A 26,472-nucleotide genomic window follows, 5' to 3' on the forward strand; every position below is an offset into this window, starting at 1 on the left:
TATCAGGCCACGTATCGACGATGCTCAGCTTGAAATTTTTGCAGCATTTGAGCTACTGTAGCTTAAGCAGATGTCGAAGTAGTATAATTGAAGTGTCAGTCTGATCCGATGAAGTATGAATCCAAATGCTCCTGATCATATAATCACTCTTGAGTTTTAATTGCCGGGCCCAATTACCCTAGTTAAATAAGCTGGAGATGATCGAAATCTCCACGGTAGGCTCTCAATAAAGTCCCCTGGTATGACTGCAGTGTCATGAAAGCCCAATCTGTGAGCCACCAGATTGTTCATCGCCATCCTATATCACATATTCTTTTACCGCCTTATCTCAATGGTTGCAAAACTCAGCCAAAGTCCCCGTTGCTTGAGCGAGGACAAAAAGAAACATGCACAGGACCAACACAGGTAATGAGGATCTGGAATGAAGATTCTCTTCCTACTTTAGAATTTTTGCAAATGATAGGATTTCTTGACAAGTACTGAGGAGGCAACCAAAGACCCGAGGACGTACCGAGGGAAAATGCTCAGAAGGCCAGAGACCAATCTATTTTAGACACCGTCGCCAAGTTAGCGTTCGGCGTTCTCCGAAATTGTGGGGACATTTCCTAACCATATTCTTCCGCCTTTAGTGTTCATTTTTTTGCTGAGAGATAAGAAGATAAGAGCCCATTCAAGCCCATCGAGGGACAATGGAGCAATTTTGTTAGGCGGTGCAGTCCAGACGTTAGATTAGCGTGAGGTCCATGCGAAAAAGCTTAAGACCTGCAGCTTTGCAATGTTCTTATCGGTTGCAAAATCGGGAAAAAAAGGTCAATGGAGAAGGCCCATATTCCGCTGGTGAGGATGGAATAAAACTAGAAGTAGTGCTTTTGCAACGAGTTTTTCATCTCCATTGTTCTCGTTGCTCACCGTTGTTGATACTTTCATATATCTATATTCCTCCGAACCTTGCAATATCAGTATCCGCAAAAATGCTGGACAAGGAGAAAACTTTGGGCGTTAGCATCGAGGATAGGACCTCGCTTGATTCGCTTGAAAGATCGCTGGGGGATTCAGGCAAGACGCATACTTACGAGACCAAACTCAATGTGTTTGACAGATGGGCATCTAAGCTTAATGCTGAGACCAAGGGAGTAGATGTGGTGCTTGACGAGGAGAAGACAGATACCTCCGTATGGAACGCTGCGTCCATGTGGCTCTCTGCCAACTTGGTGATTGCCACCTTCTCGTTGGGTGCATTGGGGATCACTGTTTATGGTCTTTCGTATTTCCAATGCGTGATGATTATCATTTTCTTTTCGTTCATGGGTGCTGCCCCCACGGCGTTTTTCTCCATTTTCGGATGCCGCTTGGGGCTCCGTCAGATGATCGTTTCCAAGTACCTTGTGGGTAACTATGGAATGAGGATTTTCGCTTTTATCAACATGATTGCCTGTATTGGATGGGGTGCTGTGAATATCATGGCTTCTGCCCAGTTATTGACCATCGTGAACAATGGCGCTTTACCTCCGTGGGGCGGATGCTTGATCTTGGTCGTGTGTACCATCTTGGTGTCTTTCTTTGGCTATCACGTAATCCACTACTACGAGCGATGGGCGTGGATTCCAAACATGGCTATCTTCATTGCCATCATTTGCCGCATGGCCATGGCAAAGACCTTTACCTGGGGAGAAACCAAAGGGGGCCAAACTGTTGCTGGAAATGTTTTGTCATTTGGCGGTACCGTTTTCGGATTCACTTGTGGCTGGACCACTTTTGCTTCCGATTATACGGCCTACCAACCTCGCAATGCCAACCCATATCGGATTTTCTTTGGCATCTTGGCTGGCCTTTGGACTCCTTTGTGTTTTGTGTTGCTCTTGGGTGCTGCTTGTGCTACGGGCACTTTGACCAACGACGACTGGAAGACCCAGTATGAGGAGCACGCTGTTGGAGGACTTGTATACTCCATTCTCGTCGAGAACTCACTCCACGGCTTTGGCCAATTCTTGTGTGTTTTGTTGGCTCTTTCCACTGTGGCCAATAATATTCCCAACATGTATTCCATTGGCATGAGTGCCCAGGCCTTCTCTTCTTACTTGAAGAAAGTGCCTCGTGTGGTTTGGACTATTGGCGGCAACTTTATCACTTTGGCCATCTGCATCCCAGCATACTATCACTTCGAGTCAGTCATGGAGAATTTCATGAATTTGATAGGCTACTACCTATCCATTTACTTGGCCATGAGTTTCTCTCAGCACTTCATCTGGAATAAGGGCCGCTGGTCTGCGTATGACTATATGAGCTACATGGACAAAAATGCCTATCCAGTGGGATTAGCTGGTATTTTTGGGTTCTGCTGTGGCGCTGCTGGCGTCGTTCTAGGTATGAACCAGCAATGGTACAGTGGTGTCATAGGAAGGCGGATAGGGGAAAGAGGTGGTGATATAGGATTCGAGTTGGCTGCCACATTTGCTTTTATTGGCTTCAATCTAATGAGACCAATTGAAATCAGGTACTTAGGGAGGTAGTCAAGCTATTTATCAAGGTTCATTGTAAAATAAATGTTCTAGTCGACTGGGTGGTACTCTTTGGCTCTTGAATTTGTTGTCTCTGCTAATTAAATGCGCACTGCATACAACCCACGCTGTTTGTTTACCCTAGATTCTCCATAATCTCGAGAGCATCAAAATCTACTAGTCAAAATGGCGGACGAGGAGGATTATTCGAACTTGCCAATTGGAGAAAAAATTGTCCACAAAGTATGGAAAGTCAGACAGGACGGATACACTACACTTAATGAGGAGTTTGCCAAATCCAGAAGCCCTGAAGACCAGTGCTTCTCCATATTCAATCAAAGACCAGAGATCGTAAAACAGATCGTGACTGATTCCAATGTTGTTGCCCAGGAAACTGGAATTCAGGCCGTCTGTTTCTTCTTTGAGTATGGTGGTACTTCAGCCAACGCGTCCAAGTTACTAAATGCTGGGCTCGTGACGAGCCTATGTGAGAAAGGCCTCTCTTCCTCGAGAGCAGGCACCAAGAGCAAGACGGTGGAGGCACTTCTAAGAATGGTGGAACATCTAAACTGCGGTGATCAAGTCATAGAGCAGATTATCCCTTTCTTTGACCATAGGCTCCCGAAACTTGTGGCTGCAAGCGTCAATGCAGTGTACACCATAATCGAGCAGTTTGGCTGTCAGGTGGCCTCGCCAAAGCCTGTGATCCCGAAGTTGGCCAAGTTGTTCTCTCATGCTGATAAGAATGTGAGAGCTCAGACGACGACTTTAACGGTGGAGCTTTACAAGTGGATGGGTCAAGGCTTGACACTGGTCTTGATGGATAATTTGCGTCCAGTGCAGCAGAAAGATCTTCAAGCGGACTTTGATAAAGTCAGTGGCGAAAAACCAGAGCAGAAAAGATACACAAAGCAGCAACAGGAAAAGTTAGCCGAGCAGCAAAGAGCGAATGAAAAAGAGGACGTGGATATGGATGTGGATAACTCTGAAGTTAAAGGAGCGGATCCTGCGTCACAGGAGTTCGATCCTCACGAAATGCTAGAGCCAGTAGATGTGTTGCTGAAGCTACCGTCTGATTTGAGCAGTCGTATGGCATCTGCAAAATGGAAAGATCGTAAAGAGGCGCTTGATGAGGTTTACGCGGTACTTTCCAAAGCTCCAAAACTTGTAAACGCTGACTACACCGACTTGGTTCGGCTCTTTGCCAAATGCATGAAAGATGCCAATATTCAGGTTGTTCAGTTGGCAGCGAATGGGGTGGAGTTCTTGTCTAAAGGGCTAAAACAGGGCTTTCACAAATACCAACACATAGTATTGGGACCAATGATAGACAGAAACAAAGAAAAAAAGCCCTCAGTTGCTGATGCCTTGGCTAATGCACTTGATGCCATCTTCGATTCCTCCAGTTTGGGGGACGTTCTTGACGAGACTATCATCGGTATGAGACACAAGACTCCGCAGGTCAAAATATCTGCCACAGAGTTTCTTCGTCGATGCTTATCGAAAACAACTACTGCGCCTAGAAGGCCACAAATCGACATAATAATGGAAGTCGGAGTCAAGCTTCTAAGCGAGTCACAAGAGCCAATTAGACAAGCAGGCACGGATATGATAGGTACATTGATGAAAATCACTGGTGAAAGGGAACTTGTGGGGTTCCTTGAGAAGGTTGACGAGAACAGGATGGCCATGGTAAGAGCTGCTTACGAGAGAGCCGAAGTGAAATGTAAAACAAGTGTCGGCACGCTGCCTCAACGATCAGTGTCGGCCAGGACTGCTGCTACAACTACGAAGAAGCTCGCTTCAGTGCCTCTGCTTCGCAAAACAGAACCCGTGTCTTCGCAAGCTATACCGTCAAAGCGGGGCGCAACATCACCAGCTAAGAAAGCGGAAGCCACCAAGCTTCCTTCTTCGGTCAGGAGTCTCACAGGACGCCTGTTAGTATCCCCATCAACTAGAATAAACAGCTCTGCATCCAAACCTGAATCATTCAGCAAAGGACCATTGATGGGTGCCGAGGAACTACAGGAACTAGAAACTCTTCGCAAAGAAAAGCTGGAGCTTCTATCGCAGACAAATAAATTGGCTGAGCTTCAACTCAACTGGGAGAAAGAAAGGGAGCAGTACCATGAACAAATAAGACATTTACAATCACAAGTGGATAATCTTCAAGATGAAAACGCTAACAAGAGACAAGTGTTGGTAGACAAAGACGCAGAAATACTTCATTGGAAGAATGAGGCAGGCAATGCAAAATTAAAAATTCTCAGCATGGAGCAGGTAATTACAATGTTGAAGCTCAACCAAAACGGTGCATCCACTGATTTGATAGAGGAAAGAAGATCCGATTCACCGCAACCGTTGTTCTCTCCCACAAGAACAGTCGAAGTGCAGGCTGAACTGTCAGGAAGAGGATCTCAAAGCGAACTAAGCTCTAGGGTTAATCGCCTTTCCATTGATGGCAGAGAAACACAAAGGGGTGCATCACAATCTCCAGGCACTCACGAAAGCAACATCACTAGTCCCGTAAGAAGCGAAGGTTATCGTCGTACGAGCAATTATAGCACGTCAAGATCGAAGGAGAGCGATTCAGAGGAGGATAATTGGAAAAAGGCTGCAGAGGTCACGGCGCAACTAAAGGCTAGAATCGAGAAGATGAAGCAGAGAAATCGCATTTCCATGAATCGACCCTAAACAAAAAAAATATTAATTCTGGTGTGTAATGTATGCACAGGTGGAGTTTAGAATATGAGAAGCCGGATAAACATACGTGCGATCAACAGAATTCGGGACTATTAAAAGTCATGATTGATGAAGCTAGACACATATGAGCCAAATGTATCGAATTCTGAGTCACCATTGGAAAAAGCCATGTCCGAGAGGTGGTAATTAATATGTAGGTCGCAGTGTTGAGAGCGAAATTCTCGATCTGAAAAACGAGAAACGGCTGTTGAGGAAACAACCAGGTTCTCAAAAAGAGGAACAGGGAATAAACAATACGGTTGATTGGCTCAAATACCGCAAACAAAGATGTCCACTAAATTGAAGATCTTAGTCCCTGTAAAGAGGGTCATTGACTTTGCCATCAAGCCTAGAATCAACAAGGCCGGTACCGGGGTTGAGAAGAAAGGTGTGAAATTCAGCATCAACCCATTCTGTGACATAGCGTTGGAGGAGTCCCTTAAGCTCAGAGAGGCCAACAAGGGACTCGTTGAAAAAATCCACGCTGTGTCCATCGGTCCTACCAAGGCTCAGGACATCTTAAGAACTGCTTTAGCAAAGGGTGCAGACACCACTACGTTAGTGGATGTTGGCGAGGAGGAAGTGGAGCCATTGAATGTTGCCAAGATTCTACAAAAGGTTGTTGAAAAGGAAGAGTCCAATTTAGTGATTTTGGGCAAGCAGTCGATCGATGATGATGCCAATCAGACTGGACAGATCTTGGCTGGGTTGTTGAAATGGCCCCAGGCGACCAATGCCTCGAAAGTCGAGGTTTCTGGCGACGAAGTAAGCGTCACCAGAGAAGTTGATGGTGGTTCCGACACTTTGAAGGCCAAGTTGCCTATGATCATCACCACGGACTTGAGGTTGAATGAGCCCAGGTACGCCTCGTTGCCCAACATCATGAAGGCCAAGAAGAAGCCATTGGAGAAGTTGAAGGCTAGTGACTTGGGTGTGGAAATTTCTAGCCGTTTGGAGACGTTGAAGGTGGAAGAGCCACCAGCACGTGCCCCAGGTATCAAGGTGGACAATGTTGATGAGTTGGTGGCCAAGCTCAAGGAGGCCAATGCCATTTGAGCATGTAATAGATTTATGAGTGGCTCCACGGAGTGGAGTCCGCAAATGCCAAGGTACGTTATTGTTGGTGTAGAAGTGAAAATATTTGTAGGATGGAAGCATTGAGAGCACACAATCCTCAGTCGACCGCTTACTTTCGATAACTTGGTTTACAAGAAGAATTGACCTTCTCAACAAGAAAAGTAAAAAAGGTGAATCTTTAATCGATTTTTCTAGAACCCTAGATAACTTGCAATCCAAACCTCTGAAATCCCGGTGCGAAGTTTCCCCACAAAATCGATTCCTCCTGCTAAACCAGCAAATGTACCCACCAATTCCTCCCCAATGAATTCTCAAATCTCAAGTCATATCGAGCAATTGCTTACTCAGGCCACCCACAAACCGCTCATTGTGGGAATCAGCGGCCCACAAGGTTCAGGCAAGTCTTACCTCGTGACCCACCTCCTTGATCATTTCCATACAACCCAGCCCAACTTAAAGGTAGCTGGCTTCCTGATAGACGATTTTTATCTTCCTCATGATAAGCAAGCTGAAGTGACTGCCAATGCCAGAAATGAAGGCAATTGGGTGCTTCAGGGCAGAGGGTTGCCTGGCACACATGATGTGGAGCTTTTGCAAGAGGTACTTGCGAAGCTTCGGGCAAAACAGCCAGTAGCGGTTCCCAAATACGATAAAAGTGCATTTAATGGCGAGGGAGACAGGTTACCACAGTCCGAATGGGAGAAGTTTGACGGTGCCGTGGATTTGGTGCTTTTAGAAGGATGGTTCACTGGATTCAGAGCTCTAGAGCCAGGCACGTTCACTACAGCATATTTCACCAACTGGCCCAGCAGCTTGGTTCAAAAGCATAAATTTTATCATCTTCAGGAGGTGAACGAGCGACTCGAGGAGTTCCACCTGGTGTGGGATTCGTTCGACTACTTTGTATTCTTCGATACAGATTCCACTGATAACGTATATGCATGGAGACAGGAGCAAGAGGACGAGTTGATAGCAAAGAAGGGCACCGGAATGACCAAGGAACAGGTCAGGGCGTTTGTAGATCGTTACATGCCGATGTACGTGCTTTACTACTGGAGGTTGTGTCGTGAGGGAACAGCCAAGAAGGGGAAGAATCTCAAAGTAAGGATCGACGAGAAAAGAGAAGTCTTGAGCATTGAGGTGGTGTAAACGACTACTTGGTCCACGGGATGTGGAAATCTGGGAGGTCTCAGAGCACTACCTATGCTTGCCTACATGGCGTTCTCCTGAGTCGTTCGTCATTTAATAGATGTGACGCCGTGGCCACCCAATATACATTGCTATCACAACATGCTCTATTTCTGGTAGTCCTCGGGGTAGAAGATCAAGCGCTCCACGCCGCTTTCAGTCAAGATCACCATTCTCACCACACCACCGGAGGAGCCGTCCCACTTGATGGCCTCGCCCAATGCCGTCTTGATAAATTGTATGCATTCGTCCTTCTCCATGTCTGGCTTCCAGTTCTCGTTACACCAACCGTAGATGAACGTAGACCCTGAACCGGCAATGGCATACTGCTGCTCGTGGATAGACCCGCCAATGGGGATCGAGTACACTTTACCTTTATTTTTCTTATCGTAGCCAGCACAGATGATTCCTGCCGTCAACATATCCTTGTTGTTGTAGCACATCTCCTGAAAAACGGACGCTGCCACTTGGGTGGTGGGTTTCTCCCCTGGAGGCAATTGCGACGAATAAAGCTGCAAGTGATACTTGACAATGTCAGCCACCGCCTGCGTGTCAGCAGCAGATCCAGAACGACAACAGTAGATGGTATCGTGAATCTGAGTCAACTTATCCGACACTCTGTTGGCGATGTATGTGCCGGTGGTGGTTCTGGAGTCAGCTCCCAAGATCACGCCGTCTTTAAACGTGACAGCCATGATCGACGTCCCGAGGTTCACCTCGCCTTTTTTCAAGTGGTTGATATCCACAGACACTCCGTTCATAGTGAGTAAGGTTTAAACAGGTGAAGTGGTTGTTAGTGGCGACTTTAGTTTTGCGCGCACACATACGTTGGCTATGGAGGAGGTGTTGGAGAGGGAGCAAAGTATGAGATTTGAGATTGGGTGAATTATCTGAAAGAGAGGGGTGAATCATTTGCTAGAAATTTAATCACTTTGAAGCTCTAGTTTATTTACTAAGGCTTGTCGTAAGTGTTGACGCTTTGTAAGTTCACCCTCTCTGGAATGGCTGCGAAACATATCTGAGCAGTGAGAATAGTGAATCCTACCCTATTAAAAATTTGACGATGCTACAAACTACGTGTCCTTATTATGTGGTCTACATTAGATATAAATGAATAAAAAAGCACCGTATCCGAGACCGGCAGAATACGAGTACGTGTCAAGAAATTTGTAGTGTCGACAGTAGCTTCAGTAGAGCTAATTGTCCAACATCACAAAGGTATTTCTGGTCCGAAGGTTGGCCAAGCTCTCACAAGGTACCGAGGGAAATCCATAGCGCCGGGCTTGGATTTTCGCTTTCTTCTGGTGAAGAACTAGCGCCTTGGCGTTGGCGGTAGCATAACTTCGGGGTTTGCGTCCTTTGACGGCGATGGTCCACCCAGCGTTCTCTTTGGCAGCAATAGCATCTTGTCTCTGCTGAATAAGCTGCCTGATGGTGTCCACATACAACTTGTTCGTGAACGATTTGTTGAGGTTGGCCATGGTAGCTGGAGTCTCCAAAGAGTCTTTAATCCAGTTATAGATTAGGGTGAGTTTTTCCAACTCATCCAGTGAGAGTTGAGAGGTGGGTTCTGCCAATGTTAGTGGTCCAGCAAATACTTTTGGTGATGGTGTAGCGAGGACTAGAAGTTTGGTAGACTTTGAGCTTTTGTGCTCAAACAACTTGTGGAAGAGTCTTCCAATACGTTTGCACTTGTTGCGCAATCTGTCTCGTGTTCTCATCTTTTTTACTTCAGCCGGAAGCACGAGTGGTGGGACATCGATCTTCGTTGGAGCGGAAGACTTGAAAAGCTTAGAGATTCTGAGAGCCATTGAGATTTTTGGTTGCGCTGAAAAGAGTTGAAGAATAAAGAAGTAAAGAAAAAAAAAGTTACAATGTGGGAGAAGGGCCTCTATTTATATTGATTCTGACCATCCAGGCCATAAATTACATTTGGTCTTTCCCATAAATGTTCAGACACTCGCTCACCCTGTAGGGAAGGTGGAAAGTGTACAAATGCAAGATATCTCGATTTTGGTCATTCCTTAGATATAAGTACAAGTCCAATTTTTTAAATGGAAGGTGAGTATCTCCTTGGATTTCCTTTGGGGAAAGACTATATAAGGAGTTTCCCTACGTCGAACAACGGAGAGGCGTTTGGGGTGTTCTAGTAAAAAATGTTGGGAGAGTGTCTTTTGAGTTTCTAGTATCGATTCTTTGTCGCTACCCAAAAATAACCAATTACCAAAAGTCATTGGACGAGACATGTGCTCCTACCTATGTCAGGAATTAAGCAAGTGAATTGTTGTCAAAGGCAAGTGCACGGTATCGTTTCCTGGATCCCAAATCTTCAGCACAGGCTGAAGGGCCGAGATCTTCTCCCCTTAAATGGTCTTCCAAATGATTCTAGAGATCTACAGAAAGAACAATGATTTTACTCCTGAGAAGTCACATTTTGGCCTGGCGCTTAGTGTAATAGCCAATCTCCTAGTAGCTACGTTTTTGGCGGTATCTGACCGCGTAGTACCTTCATGAAACAGGCAAGATCTGTGATGTTAAGGGAATGTGTTACTTATGTAAACAAAATCACATAAATTCGAGGGCAACTTCACCATAAGGCAAGTTGGAATGTTGATTCTACTATGCTTAAAGATGTAACATCATCATTTGTGCTTCAGACGAGCGGAAAAGGGTACACCATATGCTCGGCTCAAATCCGCTATAGCCCAATCTCTTCAATAGACCTTTTCAGGCTCATGTGTTCAATAAGCCCCAAACACAAGCGAATACTGAGGAACTTTCTATATACCCAAACCAGGCGTATCTCCGGTGCTTAGCAAGACACTCGCATAATGCAAGGGCAAATGCACACCCCATTGATGACTTATGGAATCACCACAGCTTGAAGTGATATAATTGGAGGAAAAATGAAGATTACAGATCACTCAGCAAAATTTGCCGTAGAGCGCAAGCCAAGAATTGACAGTTTGGTGGCCTTTGAAGTCGAATCCTTCTCGCGTTTCGGGGTATCTTTCCGAAAGATGATTACAAATCTTGCTGCAAGGCGCCTCTCTCCATAACGGCGCGGATTATATATAATCCGGGACGATAACCACAATTACCATTGCTATTCTACAATTTCCAATCAACTACATCTCTACATCTCAATGGTTTCTCAAGTTACTCCCAAAGCTTTAAAAAACTCTAAGCTCTTCCAGCCAATCAAAGTCGGCAAGAACGAGTTCTCCAACAGAGTGGTGTTTGCACCCTCCACCAGATTCAGAGCTGCTCAGGACCACACTCCCTCGGATCTTCAATTGCAGTACTACGACGACAGAACAAAGTACCCAGGCACGTTGATCATCACGGAAGGTACAGTGCCAAACGAAAAGACGGGCACTTACGCTGGTGTTCCAGGTATTTTCACTGAAAACCACATCAAGGGCTGGAAGAAGATCAATGACAAGATCCACGAGAACAAGTCCTTCTCGAGTATCCAACTCTGGGGCTTGGGAAGAGCCGCAGACCCTGCCCAGAACAAGAAAGAGGGCCAGAAGTACCAGGCGCCTTCTCCTATCTACCAGGATGAGGAGGCTGAAAAGGCCGCTAAGGAGGCTGGCAACGAGTTGGTCGCTTACACCACTGAGGAAGTTGACCAGTTGATCGAGGAGTACGTGAAGACCGCTAGAAACGCAATTGCTGCGGGTTTTGATTACGTCGAGCTCCATGGTGCTCACGGTTACTTGCTTAACCAGTTTTTCGAGGCCTCTTCCAACCAAAGAACCGACAAGTACGGTGGGTCCATTGAAAACAGAGCACGTTTCCCATTGGCTCTCGTTGACCGCCTCACTGAAGAGATCGGTGCCGAGAGATTGGCTATCAGAATCTCTCCATGGGCCAAGTTTTTGGGCATGAAGGGTGTCGATGACAAGGAGGCTCACCCTATTGCCACATACGGCTACTTTTTGGGACAATTGCAACAGAGGGCAGATGCTGGCAAGCAGCTTGCTTATGTGTCCATTGTGGAGCCAAGAGTAGCAGGCAATGTCGATGTTGAGGCTGAGAACATCCACGGCGACAATACCTTCGTCAAGACCATCTGGAAGGGTGTTCTTGTTAGAGCAGGCAACTACACATATGACGCTCCAGATTTCAAGCAGCTCTTGGAAGACATCGACGATGGACGTACCTTGGTTGGGTTCTCTAGATTCTTCATCTCGAACCCTGACTTGGTGTACAGACTTCGTGACGGCAAGACCTTGACTCCATACGACAGGTCCACTTTCTATGCTGACAACAACTGGGGATACAACACGTATGATGTGAGCGATGGAAAGCAGAAGTTTGACGAAGAGGCCGAGAAGGCTCGCAAGCCAACCACGCTTGTGGCCTAGATTCAATAGATATAGATATGACTAAGAGATTGAAAGTTTTGTGATTTTCTGCAAGTAAGGTTTTGTAATTTACTGCTCAATTGTGATTAAGATACGATCCAAATATATCTGACTGAAAAAGTAATGTAGTGAAGGACGCATTACGTTAAAGTAGCAATTGCGCAATTGGCTTCTTGTAGCATCTGCATCTCAAGGCACAATCCAAAGAACGAAATCCTATACTCATGAAATTGCTCTAGTTGAGCTCTCACTTTCCCGAAAATACCAAAAATCTGATTTTCTTGCCCACCGTCGGAAAGGCGTTTAGGATCATCCCTTGAACTGTTTCCCAGCTCGGAGTTCCCATCAAAATACCGAGTGTGTGAGTGTGAGAAAAAAAGCATACCACTATATAAATCAACTACCTTCGTCTGCTATCAATTACACCCCAGTATGCGCCTTTTACGTCAATTGCTCTGGAGCGTTCTTTGGCTAACGCTGGCGCTAGCGGCTCTTATTCCACCCACCTTTTCTGCGTCCGAACTCAGACACCTACAAGGAGACCCCATGGCTACACACAAGGTTACGCTAGCGATTGCCAAAAACAAAATGTACTACGGGGGCTTGACTGTAGCGCTTTTCGGTGATGTTGTGCCGAAGACGTCTGAAAATTTCGCCGCTTTGGCCAACATGTCCCAAGGGTTTGGCTACGATACAACTCCATTTCATAGAATCATAAAAGACTTCATGGTTCAAGGTGGAGACTTTGAGAACAAAGACGGCACAGGTGGCCGCTCCATATACGGAAAACACTTTCCAGATGAAAATTCCGAATTGAAGCACGATAAGTATGGCCGTGTGTCTATGGCCAACTCAGGGAAGGATCGCAATGGAGCACAGTTTTTCATCACGACGAGAGATGAGTGTCTGTGGCTCGACGGGAAGCACGTGGTGTTTGGGCAACTAGTAGATGGGTTTGAACTTTTGGAGGAGATGAATAATTGCACCACAGGCGTTAATGATCGCCCCAATGACGAGTACTTGATATACAAAGGTGAGACCGCTCTTATAGACTACACGCAGCAAAAGAGCTTGCAGGAGTTGCTGAAGGAGGAGGAGATTGAGCAAGCTGCTTTGCGGGGAGAGACAACGTTGTTCAATGACCAGGTGAGGGTCATGGAGGTAGAGCACGAGGACTCGATGGGAGGGTACATCTTCCTCATGGGCTTCTGCTTGATTGTGTTGGTGATAATGACCAGTACAAAGAGAAAAAGGGTGGCCTGATAGTAGCTTAGCCTTGGAAGGGTTAATTAAGCCAGCATACAAAGCTTATAAGACGAGATTGAGCCCGTTGATGTCCAAAAATACCGTTCTGAAGGTGAGGTTGTTTAAACAAAGATAATGAGCTCAGCACTGAATCCAAGGGGCGTCTAATTCCTCGTGCGCTTCCATGCTTCAGCTATAGTTGGTGACCGTCTGTTCTCATTTTGCACCCAAAGAGGCGATATAATGCCAGAGGTACCAAACCTTGCTGCAATTTCCTGAAAACAGAACGGTCAAGATTCAGTATCGAAAATTAATTAGCATTTCTTTCATTACGCTGACTGATCCCTGTAGATTTCACCTCCCACCATCATCCACTTTCTTTCAGCACCTTGACTGGATAGCAAAACGGCATGTTTTATTCTTTCTTGTTTGCGGTTATCTCGGCCCAGCTCTTAAACCACATTCAAGAACAACGTGTAGCCTCCAGAGAGCCTTTTGAAGGTCTTCAGGAGATGTTCAACACGTATAATTGGATGCTCATGGGGTTTACGCAGATTCTCATCACCTCCACATATCTTCGCGCTAATACTACTACATTAAACTATGGAGTTTCCAATAGTGCTAGTGAAGAACCTCCCCTACGACGCCTCCACGGCACTGTTATATGAGCTCTTCGAGAGATACGGGCCTGTGAATCAGATTCGTGTTTCTGATGGGACTGCTCCGATCGGGACGTGTTTTGTTGTGTACACAAATATGGACGATGCAACAAGAGCAGCGAAGGAACTCAACGGTATAAACTTTCAGACTCGGTACCTTGTGCTGAACTTGTATCGTGTGGACAAAGAGGTTGCTGAGGCAGCTATACTGGCAGAGAGGAAAGAGGCGCTGGAGGAGCTGATGAAGGAAAATAACGTTGAGGATGAAAGTTCAGGTAAGAAACTCGAGGACCTGAATTGACATATAAAGCTTCTGAGGGTGAATTATCAAAATGCTTTGTATTACTTGCGCTTATTGTAATGATGCCTCATTTATTCTTTGACAGTAAAGCAGAGTTTCAAGTATCATGCTCCTGCCTAAATGAAGCAACCAGCTACATGTCATCTCATGAGGTTATCTAATTTTAAATACGCCAGTTCGTCTTGTGATGCATCATGAGGGGCTCACGACTTCGATTGTGTCGCATTGATTACTTCGTCGAGAGGTCCAATTGGCCCAACATGAAGTATGCGGCTAACCCTGTGAACACCAAAGCGGCAATGCGTCCCACCTTCATCCAATAAGCCTTAGGGGTGTACCTGTACTTTACATACGCCGTGAGCAGTCCCAAGTCATCGTACAAATTCTTGTAAGTGGCGGTGACCTTCACGTGGCCCAGGGAGAAATCAAGATAGCTTCTTTCATCCAGCACAGAGAGATTCTCTGGAACAATGGGGGAGGAGTAATTGACAAATTCTGCTCCTTCAGGCAAGTAGATCTGCATCAGCACGTTATCGTAGTAGATATCCTTGAGGGTGTTCAAAAGAGGCACTGCTGCAATATACGTGTCAGGCTCGTCCTTAGCTTTGTGAACGAAATTTTCCAATTTGTTAGTCCAGCCCAAGGTGAAGTTGTAGTTCCAACCACCCATAAGAGGGTAACGAGGCACAACAATCAAGTGGTCGCTCTTAATCTGATGAGTAGACACCATACCGACCTTATCGGTTACGTAGTAGTTGTCGAAGGGGATCTTCTCGTCAATTGGAAACTCCAATTGAGCAAGAGCAAAGTGCTTGCGCAAGATCTCATACCGACCCTTCATCCAGTCGATTCTGGAGAAGCCGTCCTTCAACTCAGCGCCGTTATTTGTAAGCTCGTAGTACTCCTCGGTCTGAACAATGTCCACGTCGGAGGCAGGCAACCAAAAGCTTCTCTCGAGGTTGATAACACGTGCAATGGGCAAGTCGTGGTCGTACAAGAAGCCCATAGGCACAATGGTCAAAGGCTTGATGTGCGCCTTAACGGGACCATACACCAAAAGGTTGTCTTCGACTCTGCCCTTCAATTCAGGCACTTCTTTGGTAGCATTGATATTGATCAATTGTAAGTCCATCTCCTGGCCCTTAGTGATGCCAGTGAAGGCCAAGGAGTATTCCTCAGTGGGGTAGCCCGAGAAAGGGAACTTATTCATCTTGAGCAACAACTTCTGCTTATCGTCCAACTTGATAGTCTCTGGGAACGGATACAATGTGTTGGAGTAGGTGTATCTGACCTTGAACTCGACGGAATTCCCAGGGGCCACGGGGAAAGGCAACTTAAGCATATAGACGCCATTCTCCACCGCAAAAGGCTGGATTTCCTGGCTTCGTTCCGTGAGAGTTACACCTAAAAACGAGACCTCGGGCACAGCATCAAACCCATCGTTGATCAAAAAGAAATACGTATCCAATGGCTGCTCGCCAACGTTGGTGGCTTCAATAAGGGCCCATTCTTTCACATACAGTTTTGCAAGGTCGACGTTTCTGTAGTACTTTGTGTTTTCCCACGACGCGCCTTCAAAAGGATTGACAGCAAAGGCTAGCGTTGCGAAGAACGCTGTGAAGACAACGTGCAACCAGAGCATGATGTGGAATGGAGGTGGTGGTAGGAAGTGGTGATAATTTGACACTTGGAGGTTGGCGCGCACTGCATAGGGAAACCGTGGTTGGCCCCACCAATATGGACATTAGAGCCCATAAGATAAAGAAATAGATATTTTTTTGTTGATGGAAGGCTGAATGGAATTGGCAACTTGCAAAGAGGTCTTATTATGGTGGGTTTTGGTGGAAACTCAATTGGGTTGGACCAATTACTTGTCGCAAAACGAGCCTTTCCAGTAGAATAGAAAAGGTATAATGGAAGATTATAGTGGATATAGCAGTATAGCTAAAGTGTACCTTTTGTAGCCAATTGACTTTGTCGATTTTGACCAGTTTTATTTTTGGTAACTAATTTGGTGATCGATTGGTTACCAGTGTTGTCATTTGTACGTTCAGCACGCTCAGTGCTCTCAGCTTAGGTCATGATTTTGTGGGCAGCATCCTGAAAAGAATGACTTTGGCAGTTTTGAAGAACGAATACTCTATTCCAACCTTCACTTTTGCTGCGCTCATAGTCCAGATCTCTGACTTGTTCTTGTACAATTCCCCAATCGACATCAACGTTTGTTACTTCAACACCTCATAAACACTCTTTTCACTTCAATTCGCAAGGCAATTCAAAGATAACTATCTTGAACATCGCTGAGTTTTCCTTACCTTAAGTCAGACTTACTTTCCATCGCGCAGTATAAATACCGACCGTTTCGCATTACCCGAATTTACGCCAACCACCTACTCTTTTTCTTTACAGTGGAAGGAAACACGCCAACCAAGCTTCAGACTCTATACTCTCTACGGTACTACTATCGGCAACGGCGAGTCCATCGATTCCGTTATCGAGGTCTTGCTGTTGTTGGCTTGCTGGAAAATGAAGTTGTCACTGATTCCAGTCGCCTTCACGACATGTGGTGGGTTTCAGTATACGCAGCTCTACGAGACTCTTTTGGCGCTTGGCGTAACCGCTGGAGAATCATCGTATTGCTCTGAGCTGGCAGAAGTTTAATGGAGATTTGTTGTTGGAGGGAGATCCCGATACTACGGAACACGAGAGTGGGAGGTGGGTGTCTGAGATGCTAGTGGTTGAAGAAAGCTTTTGAGCTTCCTTTGAATTCTATTAAAGATGGTCACCAGCTTTTCTCTTTATTTCAAGCTTATCATTCTGCTCGGAACCATTGTGTACACACAGGGCTAGAGTGCTTCGCCAGACGTCTGATCAGCGTTCAGGTTGAAGCACTAGCTGAAAGAATAACAGTAAGGGTAACTATTTGGGTGCCCTTAGAGCTCACTGCGGTCTTTCAGCGCTGTGAAGAGAATGAGTCCACCTGCAAATGAACAATCTTCGAGATGGAGAGTGAAGCTGGTGTGGATCATCACAGGTATATAGAACTTTGTTTTCTTTGGGAACTCTGCCACCGGTTTTGTCATTCGGAGATGTTGTTTCGTGCGTCTCTGAATTAAGACTCACACGATACACCAAGTGATGCTTAGTTGGACTAGCTTGTTTGTTTTTGTCAAAAGACGCGTCTGGTATCTCGTTTCAGTGCTGGACGTGTTGTGTTTTTCAACGGTCATGAAACGAAATCAAAGGATATGTTACAGCGCATTTCCTGCTCCTCGAGGCGCCCTTGTGTTTGAGTTATCATGCTTGTGCAAGGTAGGTTGCAAATGATTATTTGGTGGAGAGTGTCTTACAGTCGGGCACCTAAATTACATTGTTTTTGACTTTTTAACCTCTTATATTTCGTTTCAACGAAGTCTCACACAGCTTTTCATGAGCTTGCGAGCCCTCAGAGACGCCTGACCAGCCGATCTGTACGCGTTTGTTCCTTAAACTCTGGATAAGTTGAGCTCGAAACACTTTAGCGCGGATCTGAGTGATCAGACAATGCACCTGAAGAAAGCTCGAGATTCCAACGTTTAGGTGAACCCCAGGCAGAAATCCATTGTGTTCTGTCTGTGGCACCGCTGGCACGATGGAAGTGAAGGTGCAACCAAGCTTCACAACATTAGAAAACAGGCTCTAGGGCAGGTGTTTGGATAAGCCTGAGTTTGTTTTCGGCGAGTTGGGCGACTCGCTTTTTTTTCTTTTCTCCTTTATCCTTCTAATAATCCATATATTCTACTTACGAGATCAACTGCTTCATTGGCCTGGGAGCCACCTGTGAGTAAGATGACTCTGAGTCAGAGCGACATTTTTTTGCAACCATTTGTATGTGCGCACCCTCATGCGCTCTACTGCATCTCTTGCATAGTGCAGACCATTTCTGATCTATGGCGTTGACACCTCGACTATCAAGGCATGTCAAGGCACGTGCATGCATTTAAATATTCAAAACTACCAGACTGACAAATTAGATGATATGTGCGTAAAAATTTGATTCCGGTGACTCTGTGCCCGGCAGATCCAAGCAGATACGAGTGTAACACACCAACTACTTGTTTTGACAATACAAGAAGTTTAATCCAGTAGATCAGAGATACGCTCAACGTCAATTTCTTGGTCCTGAAGCAAATGGCTGATTTCAGCCTCAAGGTCAGACTCGTCGGAATCGTCGTCAGCGTCTGTGCTCTCGTCGATAATAAATGTATCATCACTCTCATCAGTGACATCACCAAACTCGTACAACGTTTCTGAAGTCACAACAGTCATTTTTACGTCTTTATCACCTTCATCTGCCTTTACACGTTTATGTTTCAACTTCTCAGGCTCGTATTTTTCCATGTCTTCCTTGTAATCCCAAAGTTCTCTAAACTGGCCATTGACAACGGCAGTAAGGGCAACTGCACCGATCATTGCTGGCACAATATACAAGAGAGCCGGCTGCCCACAATCATAAATCTGAACAGCGGTCATTGTGGCCATCAATGCCGCAACGTACGCTACTATCGCAGCAGTGAAGTACTTGGGTACTCCAATGCTGCGAAGCTTATGGAAAGGAAGCTTGTTGTTGGTGTAAAATAGGTGATAGTCAAAACGAAGACATAGTGATGCAAAGGTTCCTGGTATCACGATATCACCAAGCCCGAGCATAGAAGCTGGAAGAGCAAGTTGCTGGTACAGCATATCGCCAATCTGCTTAAAGTTTAAGAGTGAGGCAGGAGCTCTGGGAAAGACAATCTTGACAGGCAAGTCAATTCCTGTGGCTACAGATATCATCAAGGTCGACTTGAACACAAAGTAGATATCATAGGCAAAAAGAGCAATGAGTAACACAGAAGCAACCTTGATGTTGCCAATTCTGAAAAATGCAAGTCCTCCCATGGCAAGAAGCGTAGCAATAGTATTGTTGAGTAGCCAATTCATCGAAGGCAAATCGTAGTTTTCCTGCAACTGAGGATTGTACAAGTAGTATGTTGTGGCCGTTGCCACTGAGGCCAAAATGAGGTAGAGCAACCTGCTATCGAACACCAAGGCGGTGAGTTGATCTCTTGACTTGATCTTCGGAAGACGTAGTAACTGCGCGTGGTTTCTTTCCCACATGAATTCCTCGAACTCCTCTAGTTTCTTCTTCGACATGCCCATTGCCTTGGGGTCAATGCGCTCATACAGACCCAAGGGCAACTCGTGATCCTCTGAAAGAGTCAATCTGTACCTTTTGATCAACGCAGACAGGTTACCCTTGAGTCCAAGCCAGTAGCCCAAGTTCCTCGCTGCTGAAGCGGTGAAGATGTTGTACAGCACAAACGATGAGCCAAACAGCGAAAACACGACATAGTAGTTCAACAACTTGATCTTTGACACGTCAAGCTTGCGAATAAGATAGTCCAACCCGTACAAGGCACTTGCAGCGAGGACAGGAAAAGCCAACGCGGTCTTGTAGCTGATCATATCCAAATCAACATTCTTAGCACTATCAGCAGACCCAAGAAACAGGTTGCACCCGTCGCGGTCTGTGATATCATAAAGCTCAGAGGCCTTATCCTCATTTGCATCAATGGCGTTCTTAGGTTGTTGGACTGTAGCGTATGCTCCAAAGATAACTATGGAGGTAGCGAGAACAATCAAAACGACGAAGGCAGTGAGCTCCAGAGGAACACCAGTGGAATAGATGTAGTGTGGCAAAGCAATAGAGGCCTTATCGAGCCAAGGGAGTTCGACAAATGTGGAGTTCTCGTTGATTGGCATCGTTAAGTGTAGTTAGCTTGGAAAGAGGTTGCTAGTGTAAGCGTGTGGATCGCGCACGTGATGGGACAAGGGAAGATTGGTACGTAGGTGGTTGTATAAGGGCGTATTAGAGCTAGAGCTCTGATGAAAAGGGGCACTTTTTTTGTCTTGACCTCTAAAACCGTGTAAGTGTTTCAGTTCATGTATTGTGAGGGGCTCAAGTCGAGGTTGCAATTGCTATTAGGGAAATGCAACATGCGTAGGAAGCAGATTAAAGATTTTAACAGTTGAAGAAGATTTTGAGAGAAGATGGCAATGAAATGAACAGCCAGTGTATGCAATCTTCTCCAGCCTGATTGGTTGGGTCCATCTTGGTACCAGCAAGTACACCTCTGTTGATACGTTTGGCTGCGAAACACAAAATAAAAAAAACACCCAAGTCGTCCACCTGGCTAATGGTTTTTTTTTTTTACGAAAAGAACAGGGTCGTTCGTTTCAAACCGACTATATCAATCCTTCCAATCACCTTATCTTGACACACTAGTGCAATTGAGGCTTTCAAGGGTACGCAATTGCGAACTTCCGCTTCGGCCGAACAATCAACACCCTTCCCACTATTTTCATCAACAATGTTACTTAGCAGACGGTTTGCTTCGGATATAGCTCGGTCGGTTCCACTAAGGGATACCAAGGTGTTCAAGCCCATCAAAGTGGGCAACAACGAGTTGGCCCACAGAGTGGTGTTTGCTCCATCTACTCGGTTCAGAGCACTTCCCGACTACTCGCCTTCAGATCTCCAATTACAGTACTATGAGAACAGATCACGGTTTCCTGGATCCCTTATTATCACAGAGGGCACTTTGGCAAGTTTGAAAACAGGTGTTAGTGCTAGAGCACCTGGAATCTTCACCGTTAAGCACGTTCAGGAATGGAGCAAGATCACGCTGAAAATCCACGACAATGGGTCATTTGCAGCGGTTCAGCTATGGGGATTAGGCCGGGGAGCCGATCCCGTGCAGAACAAGAAAGAAGGTGTCCCATTGAAAGGTGTTTCTGCGATATATCATAATGAGGAGCAAAGAGAGAAGGCTATCAAGGCAGGCAACGAGCTAGCAGAGTATACCACAAGTGAGGTGGAGGAGTTGGTAGAGGAATTTGTTAGGGCTGGAAGAAACGCAGTGGCAGCAGGCTTCGATTATGTGGAACTTCATGGTGCTACCGGATACCTCTTCAACCAATTCTTCGAGTCCTCCTCGAACAAAAGAACAGACAAGTACGGAGGCTCAATAGAGAATCGCTCACGTTTTGCCTTGGAAGTTATAGATGCACTTTCTAGAGAGCTTGGTGCATCGAGAGTAGCCATCCGGCTATCGCCTTGGCTCAAGTTCTCAGGTATGAGAGCTGAGGAGGATGAGATCCACCCTGTGGCCACATTCGGCTACTTTTTGGGCCAATTGCAGAAACGAGCCGACGCTGGCCAGGAAATCGCCTACGTCTCACTTGTCGAGCCTCGGATCCCAGAAATACTGTCTAACGAAGACGCTCACGCCAGCAACGCCTTTGCCAACGCTGTGTGGAAGGGGAAGCTCATCCGTAGTGGGAGTTACACCTACGATGTTCCAGAGTTCAAGCAGGTGTTGAAAGATATCGACGATGACCGTACTTTGGTAGGCTTTTCGAGATATTTTCTTTCGAATCCTGACCTAGTGTTCAGATTACGTGATGGAGGAGAGCTCAACCCGTACGATAGAAGCACGTTTTACACTTCGAGCAACTGGGGCTATAATACGTTCAGCTTTCGTGACGACCCCAGCGAGTTTGACCAGGCCATCGAGCAAGCCCGCAAACCGAAGCCCTTAGATTAGGTTTTTGTAATGTTTTACAGAGATTGTAGATAATGGTAGAGTAAATGAGATATATTTTGTGCCCTTGAGCACAGTACATTGGCTCTGTTGGAAAGTGTTGCGAGAAAACTAGACATTAGAAGAATCGAAGAATTGAAATGGTACTTGTTCTCTGTATTGTGACTAAATAATTTCTAGGCAAACTTAACGTACGTGTTGACTTGTTTATTCAACTCTTCTGGCCCTCCTGGGGCTCTTTGCTCTGCTACACTTCTGAAACAACCTCGCCAATATGAAACATCCAGAATTATCACTACTTAAGCACCCAAAGTCTCTGGTAGTACTCCTATCCAAATTAACCTTCCCACTCTACTGCCCTCTCTTGCAAAGAATGGCAGCTCCCACGGGCGCTCACACACATACTGGAGCTTCCGTTCGCCTCACCATCACCACCTCTACTGATTCCATCCATCTTTCCCCAAACACCTCCAAAATGAACCAAACCTCAACACCAAACTCAGAACCCACCCACCTAATCTCCTCAACATCTACACAAACCACCGAAATCACCCATCACGGCGCTCACACGGCTTCTTCCTCTTATGGTTGCGATTTCGCAGCCATTCCCATCCCCCACCGCCACCGCCCCTCCGCCAACGCCACCCAAAAAATGGTCAAGAAAAAGAAAGCTTTCCGTGATATCCAGCAGCATCTTAGTCCCACCACCCTCACTTCACCCACAAACCTCTTTTCCTTACCCCAGACGTTGCTGCCTTCCTGGTGCCTACCGCCTGGACCTGCACACGTCTTTTCATCGCTCTATTGCTCGCCACAAACATACCCCAGGCGACAACAACAAATCCAGCGTAATTTCCTGTTCAACATGTCCCTTCAGGATCTCATCCCGGTGGTCAACAAGCTCCAGGATATCGTCACCACCACCCAGTTGGCCGACATCGACTTGCCCGTGTTGGCCGTTGTGGGCTCCCAGCTGTGTGGGAAGCTGTCGGTGTTAGAGAATATTGTGGGCAAAGACTTCTTGCCTCGAGGCACGGGGATCGTCACCAGAAGACCGTTGGTGTTGCAGTTGATCCACGTGAACCCAGACGACCCCATTGTGCACGAGTACAACAGGGCAGATTTGTCGAGATCGTCGAGTGAGGGCTCCTCTTCGGAAGTGAGCTTGGAGGAGCACTTGAGAAGAAACACTCAGAGGGCTAATGGCACCATCCACAGCGAGGCATCTGCCGAAGCGTCATCGCCTCCCCTGGAGTGGGGGGAGTTCTTGCACATCCCCAATAAGCGGTTCTACAACTTCGACGATATCCGCAAGGAGATCGAGTCGGAAACGTTGCGGATCGCAGGTCAGAACAAAGGAATCTCCCGCTTGTCCATCAACTTGAAGGTTTACTCGGACAAGGTGCTCAACTTAACATTGGTGGACTTGCCGGGGCTCACCAAGATCCCCATTGGCGACCAGCCCACCGACATTGAGCGCCAGACCCGCTCGTTGATCCTAGAGTATATTTCCAAGCCCAACTGCATTATCTTGGCTGTTTCGCCTGCCAACGTGGACTTGGTCAACTCAGAGTCTCTCAAATTGGCTCGCCAGGTCGATCCAACGGGCAAGAGAACCGTCGGTGTCTTGTCCAAGCTCGATTTGATGGACCAGGGCACCAACGCTTTGGACATTTTGAAGGGCAACGTTTATCCCTTGAAGTTGGGCTTTATTGGAGTGGTGAATAGATCCCAGCAAGATATTCAGGACAATAAGCTGCTCGAGGACTCGTTGCGCTCAGAGCAGCAGTTCTTTGCAAACCACCCAGCGTACCGCTCGTTCGCTTCGAAATGTGGTACGCGTTACTTGTCCTTGACGTTGAACCGAATCTTGATGAACCACATCAGAGAGAGATTGCCTGACATCAAGGCCAAGTTGAACACCCTCATGGGCCAGACCGAGCAAGAGTTGGCTTCTTACGGGGATTACCCCTCATTGGTGGACACCAAAGAGGGCCGTGCTGCTTTGCTCCTCAATTTGATGACGAAGTTTGCCAACAGCGTCATCAACTCTGTTGAGGGCACCTCTTTCGATGATGTCTCGATCAAAGAGTTGTGCGGTGGTGCTCGTATTTATTATATCTACAACGAGGTGTTTGGCTCTCAATTAGCTTCGATCAACCCGACGCAGAATTTATCTGTCAAGGACATTAGGACTGCCATCAGAAACTCTCTGGGGCCACGCCCATCGTTGTTTGTCCCCGAGTTGGCCTTTGACTTGCTCGTGAAGCCCCAAATCAAGCTTTTAGAGGAGCCTTCTAGAAGATGTGTTGAGCTTGTTTACGAAGAGCTTATGAAGATTGTTCACACCATATGTAATGCTGGCAGCAACGTTGATATGACCAGATACCCCAAGTTGCAAGCCAAGCTCATGGAGACAGTTAGTGACTTGTTGCGCGAAAGGTTAGGTCCTACCATAAAATACGTCGAGTCGATGATCGAGATCCAACAGGCATACATCAACACCAATCATCCTAACTTTGTCGGTGCTGCGAAGGCGATGGCCATTGTCGTTGAAGAAAGACGCAGACAACGTGAAAACGAACAGAGAGCTAGAATGAGACTAGCCACGACGAAGATTTTGAACAGAAACAAGGAGAGTGACGAGTCTGACGAGACAGAAAGTGAGCTTCCAAACGGTACTGCTGAACCTAAAGACATTGATATATCCCAGATTGACGATGACGTCAAGCCACCTGTCGTTCACAAGCACAAGAGAAGTGATTCTCTCAAGACACAGCAAACACTCAAATCGGACACTACCAGCCAGGGCCACGAGTCTTACTTCAACTACTTCTTCGGCAAAGACCCAATCATGCATCAACAGCACTTGCAGGCGCAAGCACAATTAAACCCAACACCATTCAAATTCCCTCAACCACAGGAGCCAACGTTGCAGTTCAACAACAACTTCATCAGCAATGGCGGCAGTATACACGCCGACATGAAGGGTCTTAACCTCCAGGACCAGGTACCTAACGGCAGCTCGGCATCGGAGGCCGAGAATGGCCTGGTTTCGCACATTGAGCATGGTGAGGATGGAAGCATTAACGAGCTCAACGAGCGTGAGCAGCTAGAATGTGAGTTGATCAGAAGATTGATCGTGTCGTACTTCGGTATTGTGAGAGAGATCATTCAGGACCAGGTGCCAAAGTCAATCATGTGTCTCTTGGTGAACTACATCAAGCAGAATATCCAGAACAGGCTCGTGGTGAAGTTGTATAATGAAAAGTATTTTGACGAGTTGCTTCAGGAAGACGAGACGATCCAGATGGAGAGGGAGAAGTGTATCAACTTGTTGAAAACATACAGGGAGGCGTCGAAGATTATCAGCGATGTTGTTTAAAAATTTGGTTTCCATGATTCTTTCTATGCCGTGTACATATTTAACTTTTTTGCAGGTGCGGGCGGCTTGTCACGTAGAGGTCTAGGCTATCGACAATGCTGTTATTGAGCAAGGCCAGCTTGTTCAACTTGTATGATAGCGTTTTCTTATCGTCAACGGCGTTATGTTCCTCGTTCTCCTCGTCCTCCTCTCTTTGTATGAATGAGAACTTGAGCTCTTTCGTTAGAAGCGCTGTTCTAGGTGACTCCTTCGCCATCACGTCTATCTTTCGATCCTCCAAGAAGGCGATGTCTTCTTCGTCCTGAAGATATCCCAATTTAAACCGTAGTGTAGCCACATACCGTAGGGAAACAACCACCTTGCATCTCCATCTCGTGCCTATATCCTTAACCAACTTGTCAGAACCATGTACAAACTTCAGGGGAAACAACAAGCGTAGCAGCTCGTGAAACAACAAGTTTTCTAGCTCCGGTTTAATGTCCATAATGAGGTTTGTAAGATCGTTATTTGAAAGTCTTAGCAGGTTGATCGATGAAAGCTTGATGATGGAGCGATCGTTAATGGCCACAGTACCATTCAGCACGATGCGCTTGCGGTTGACAAACACACGAGCAGGAATTGAGCAACCAGGGGTAATTTTGATGAATGTATGAGATCCAGGCATGGACTGTAGCGAGGTGGGGGTAGATTGAATGTGGTGAGTGAGGAAAAGGTGATTTTGTTAATGGTTGCGAAATGTACGCATATCTTGAGGAATGAGAAGAGAGTGGAGGGATGGGGATTTTTTTGAAGGAAAAGATTCGAATTTCTATATGATTGAAATTCTCAATCGATCTGTTCAAATGAAAGATTAATTATAAAGGGCTTGAGATGCTCGAAATGATAAAAGCTATCCTACGAGCTTTCAAGGTATAGGTCGAAGTGGAGTAACTAGATATTGTGCACAAAAAAATGATTTTGTTTGAGGCGATATGTTTAAAATCATATTCCGTAACCAACGGCATTCATTGCCATTTCGGCTAGTGCTTCCATATTTCGGTTAGATGAGCATCTACTAAGCGGACATCAAGTTTGGAGTGAGTGGAGACGAATAAGTCATATCTTAGAAACAGAGCAACACTGAAAACTTGAGAAGTTGGGATCGAACCTCTTTTAAGCTTAATGCTAACTCAGTAATTGACGAATCAATAGTTTGATGCCCGTTGGATGTCTCCCTAGCCTCTATCTCATAAAACCTTTTTCAGATCTAAGTCAGTTCCAAACGTTTCATAGCAATTGAGGAGGTATATACTGATTTCCACTATCGTAATGAGAGTGAATTTGTTAAAGTGGTGTGAAACGTGCCTGACCAAGAGGTGGTCATCGATGGTTGCCGCAAT

At 46.1% G+C, this 26,472-nt stretch overlaps 14 protein-coding genes across 14 annotated transcripts; 9 read left to right on the plus strand and 5 right to left on the minus strand. All coding sequences in view use genetic code 12, as the record gives it.

Moving 5' to 3' along the window:
- Positions 1-971: 971 nt before the first annotated feature.
- On the plus strand, positions 972-2,510 carry CJI96_0004957 (uncharacterized protein; the record flags this gene model as incomplete). The annotated part of the gene is made up of 1 exon (XM_029033979.2): positions 972-2,510. The coding sequence occupies one exon, from the start codon at positions 972-974 to the stop codon at positions 2,508-2,510; it is 1,539 nt and encodes a 512-aa protein (XP_028891542.1).
- A 174-nt stretch (positions 2,511-2,684) lies between these two features.
- CJI96_0004958 (uncharacterized protein) lies at positions 2,685-5,192 on the plus strand (the record flags this gene model as incomplete). Its single annotated transcript, XM_029033980.2, has 1 exon — positions 2,685-5,192. The coding sequence occupies one exon, from the start codon at positions 2,685-2,687 to the stop codon at positions 5,190-5,192; it is 2,508 nt and encodes an 835-aa protein (XP_028891543.2).
- Positions 5,193-5,528: 336 nt separating this feature from the next.
- On the plus strand, positions 5,529-6,296 carry CJI96_0004959 (uncharacterized protein; the record flags this gene model as incomplete). The annotated part of the gene is made up of 1 exon (XM_029033981.2): positions 5,529-6,296. The coding sequence occupies one exon, from the start codon at positions 5,529-5,531 to the stop codon at positions 6,294-6,296; it is 768 nt and encodes a 255-aa protein (XP_028891544.2).
- A 324-nt stretch (positions 6,297-6,620) lies between these two features.
- Positions 6,621-7,466, plus strand: CJI96_0004960 (putative ATP-dependent kinase; the record flags this gene model as incomplete). Its single annotated transcript, XM_029033982.2, has 1 exon — positions 6,621-7,466. One exon carries the CDS (start codon positions 6,621-6,623, stop codon positions 7,464-7,466), a length of 846 nt encoding a protein of 281 aa, XP_028891545.2.
- Positions 7,467-7,612: 146 nt separating this feature from the next.
- PRE3 (proteasome core particle subunit beta 1) lies at positions 7,613-8,266 on the minus strand (the record flags this gene model as incomplete). Its single annotated transcript, XM_029033983.2, has 1 exon — positions 7,613-8,266. The coding sequence occupies one exon, from the start codon at positions 8,264-8,266 to the stop codon at positions 7,613-7,615; it is 654 nt and encodes a 217-aa protein (XP_028891546.1).
- Positions 8,267-8,701: 435 nt separating this feature from the next.
- CJI96_0004962 (uncharacterized protein) lies at positions 8,702-9,316 on the minus strand (the record flags this gene model as incomplete). The annotated part of the gene is made up of 1 exon (XM_029033984.2): positions 8,702-9,316. One exon carries the CDS (start codon positions 9,314-9,316, stop codon positions 8,702-8,704), a length of 615 nt encoding a protein of 204 aa, XP_028891547.2.
- A 1,335-nt stretch (positions 9,317-10,651) lies between these two features.
- Positions 10,652-11,878, plus strand: CJI96_0004963 (alkene reductase; the record flags this gene model as incomplete). The annotated part of the gene is made up of 1 exon (XM_029033985.2): positions 10,652-11,878. One exon carries the CDS (start codon positions 10,652-10,654, stop codon positions 11,876-11,878), a length of 1,227 nt encoding a protein of 408 aa, XP_028891548.1.
- A 432-nt stretch (positions 11,879-12,310) lies between these two features.
- CJI96_0004964 (uncharacterized protein) lies at positions 12,311-13,141 on the plus strand (the record flags this gene model as incomplete). Its single annotated transcript, XM_029033986.2, has 1 exon — positions 12,311-13,141. The coding sequence occupies one exon, from the start codon at positions 12,311-12,313 to the stop codon at positions 13,139-13,141; it is 831 nt and encodes a 276-aa protein (XP_028891549.2).
- A 585-nt stretch (positions 13,142-13,726) lies between these two features.
- Positions 13,727-14,083, plus strand: CJI96_0004965 (uncharacterized protein; the record flags this gene model as incomplete). The annotated part of the gene is made up of 1 exon (XM_029033987.2): positions 13,727-14,083. The coding sequence occupies one exon, from the start codon at positions 13,727-13,729 to the stop codon at positions 14,081-14,083; it is 357 nt and encodes a 118-aa protein (XP_028891550.1).
- A 229-nt stretch (positions 14,084-14,312) lies between these two features.
- On the minus strand, positions 14,313-15,725 carry OST1 (dolichyl-diphosphooligosaccharide--protein glycotransferase subunit OST1; the record flags this gene model as incomplete). The annotated part of the gene is made up of 1 exon (XM_029033988.2): positions 14,313-15,725. One exon carries the CDS (start codon positions 15,723-15,725, stop codon positions 14,313-14,315), a length of 1,413 nt encoding a protein of 470 aa, XP_028891551.2.
- Positions 15,726-18,199: 2,474 nt separating this feature from the next.
- On the minus strand, positions 18,200-19,867 carry CJI96_0004967 (aspartic endopeptidase; the record flags this gene model as incomplete). Its single annotated transcript, XM_029033989.2, has 1 exon — positions 18,200-19,867. One exon carries the CDS (start codon positions 19,865-19,867, stop codon positions 18,200-18,202), a length of 1,668 nt encoding a protein of 555 aa, XP_028891552.2.
- A 608-nt stretch (positions 19,868-20,475) lies between these two features.
- CJI96_0004968 (uncharacterized protein) lies at positions 20,476-21,711 on the plus strand (the record flags this gene model as incomplete). Its single annotated transcript, XM_029033990.2, has 1 exon — positions 20,476-21,711. The coding sequence occupies one exon, from the start codon at positions 20,476-20,478 to the stop codon at positions 21,709-21,711; it is 1,236 nt and encodes a 411-aa protein (XP_028891553.2).
- Positions 21,712-22,573: 862 nt separating this feature from the next.
- DNM1 (dynamin-related GTPase DNM1) lies at positions 22,574-25,093 on the plus strand (the record flags this gene model as incomplete). The annotated part of the gene is made up of 1 exon (XM_029033991.2): positions 22,574-25,093. The coding sequence occupies one exon, from the start codon at positions 22,574-22,576 to the stop codon at positions 25,091-25,093; it is 2,520 nt and encodes an 839-aa protein (XP_028891554.2).
- A 40-nt stretch (positions 25,094-25,133) lies between these two features.
- Positions 25,134-25,757, minus strand: CJI96_0004970 (uncharacterized protein; the record flags this gene model as incomplete). Its single annotated transcript, XM_029033992.2, has 1 exon — positions 25,134-25,757. One exon carries the CDS (start codon positions 25,755-25,757, stop codon positions 25,134-25,136), a length of 624 nt encoding a protein of 207 aa, XP_028891555.2.
- Between the last annotated feature and the right edge of the window lie 715 nt (positions 25,758-26,472).

The sequence above is a fragment of the Candidozyma auris genome, chromosome 6, assembly GCF_003013715.1.
Source record: "Candidozyma auris chromosome 6, complete sequence".
Taxonomy (NCBI): domain Eukaryota; kingdom Fungi; phylum Ascomycota; class Pichiomycetes; order Serinales; family Metschnikowiaceae; genus Candidozyma; species Candidozyma auris.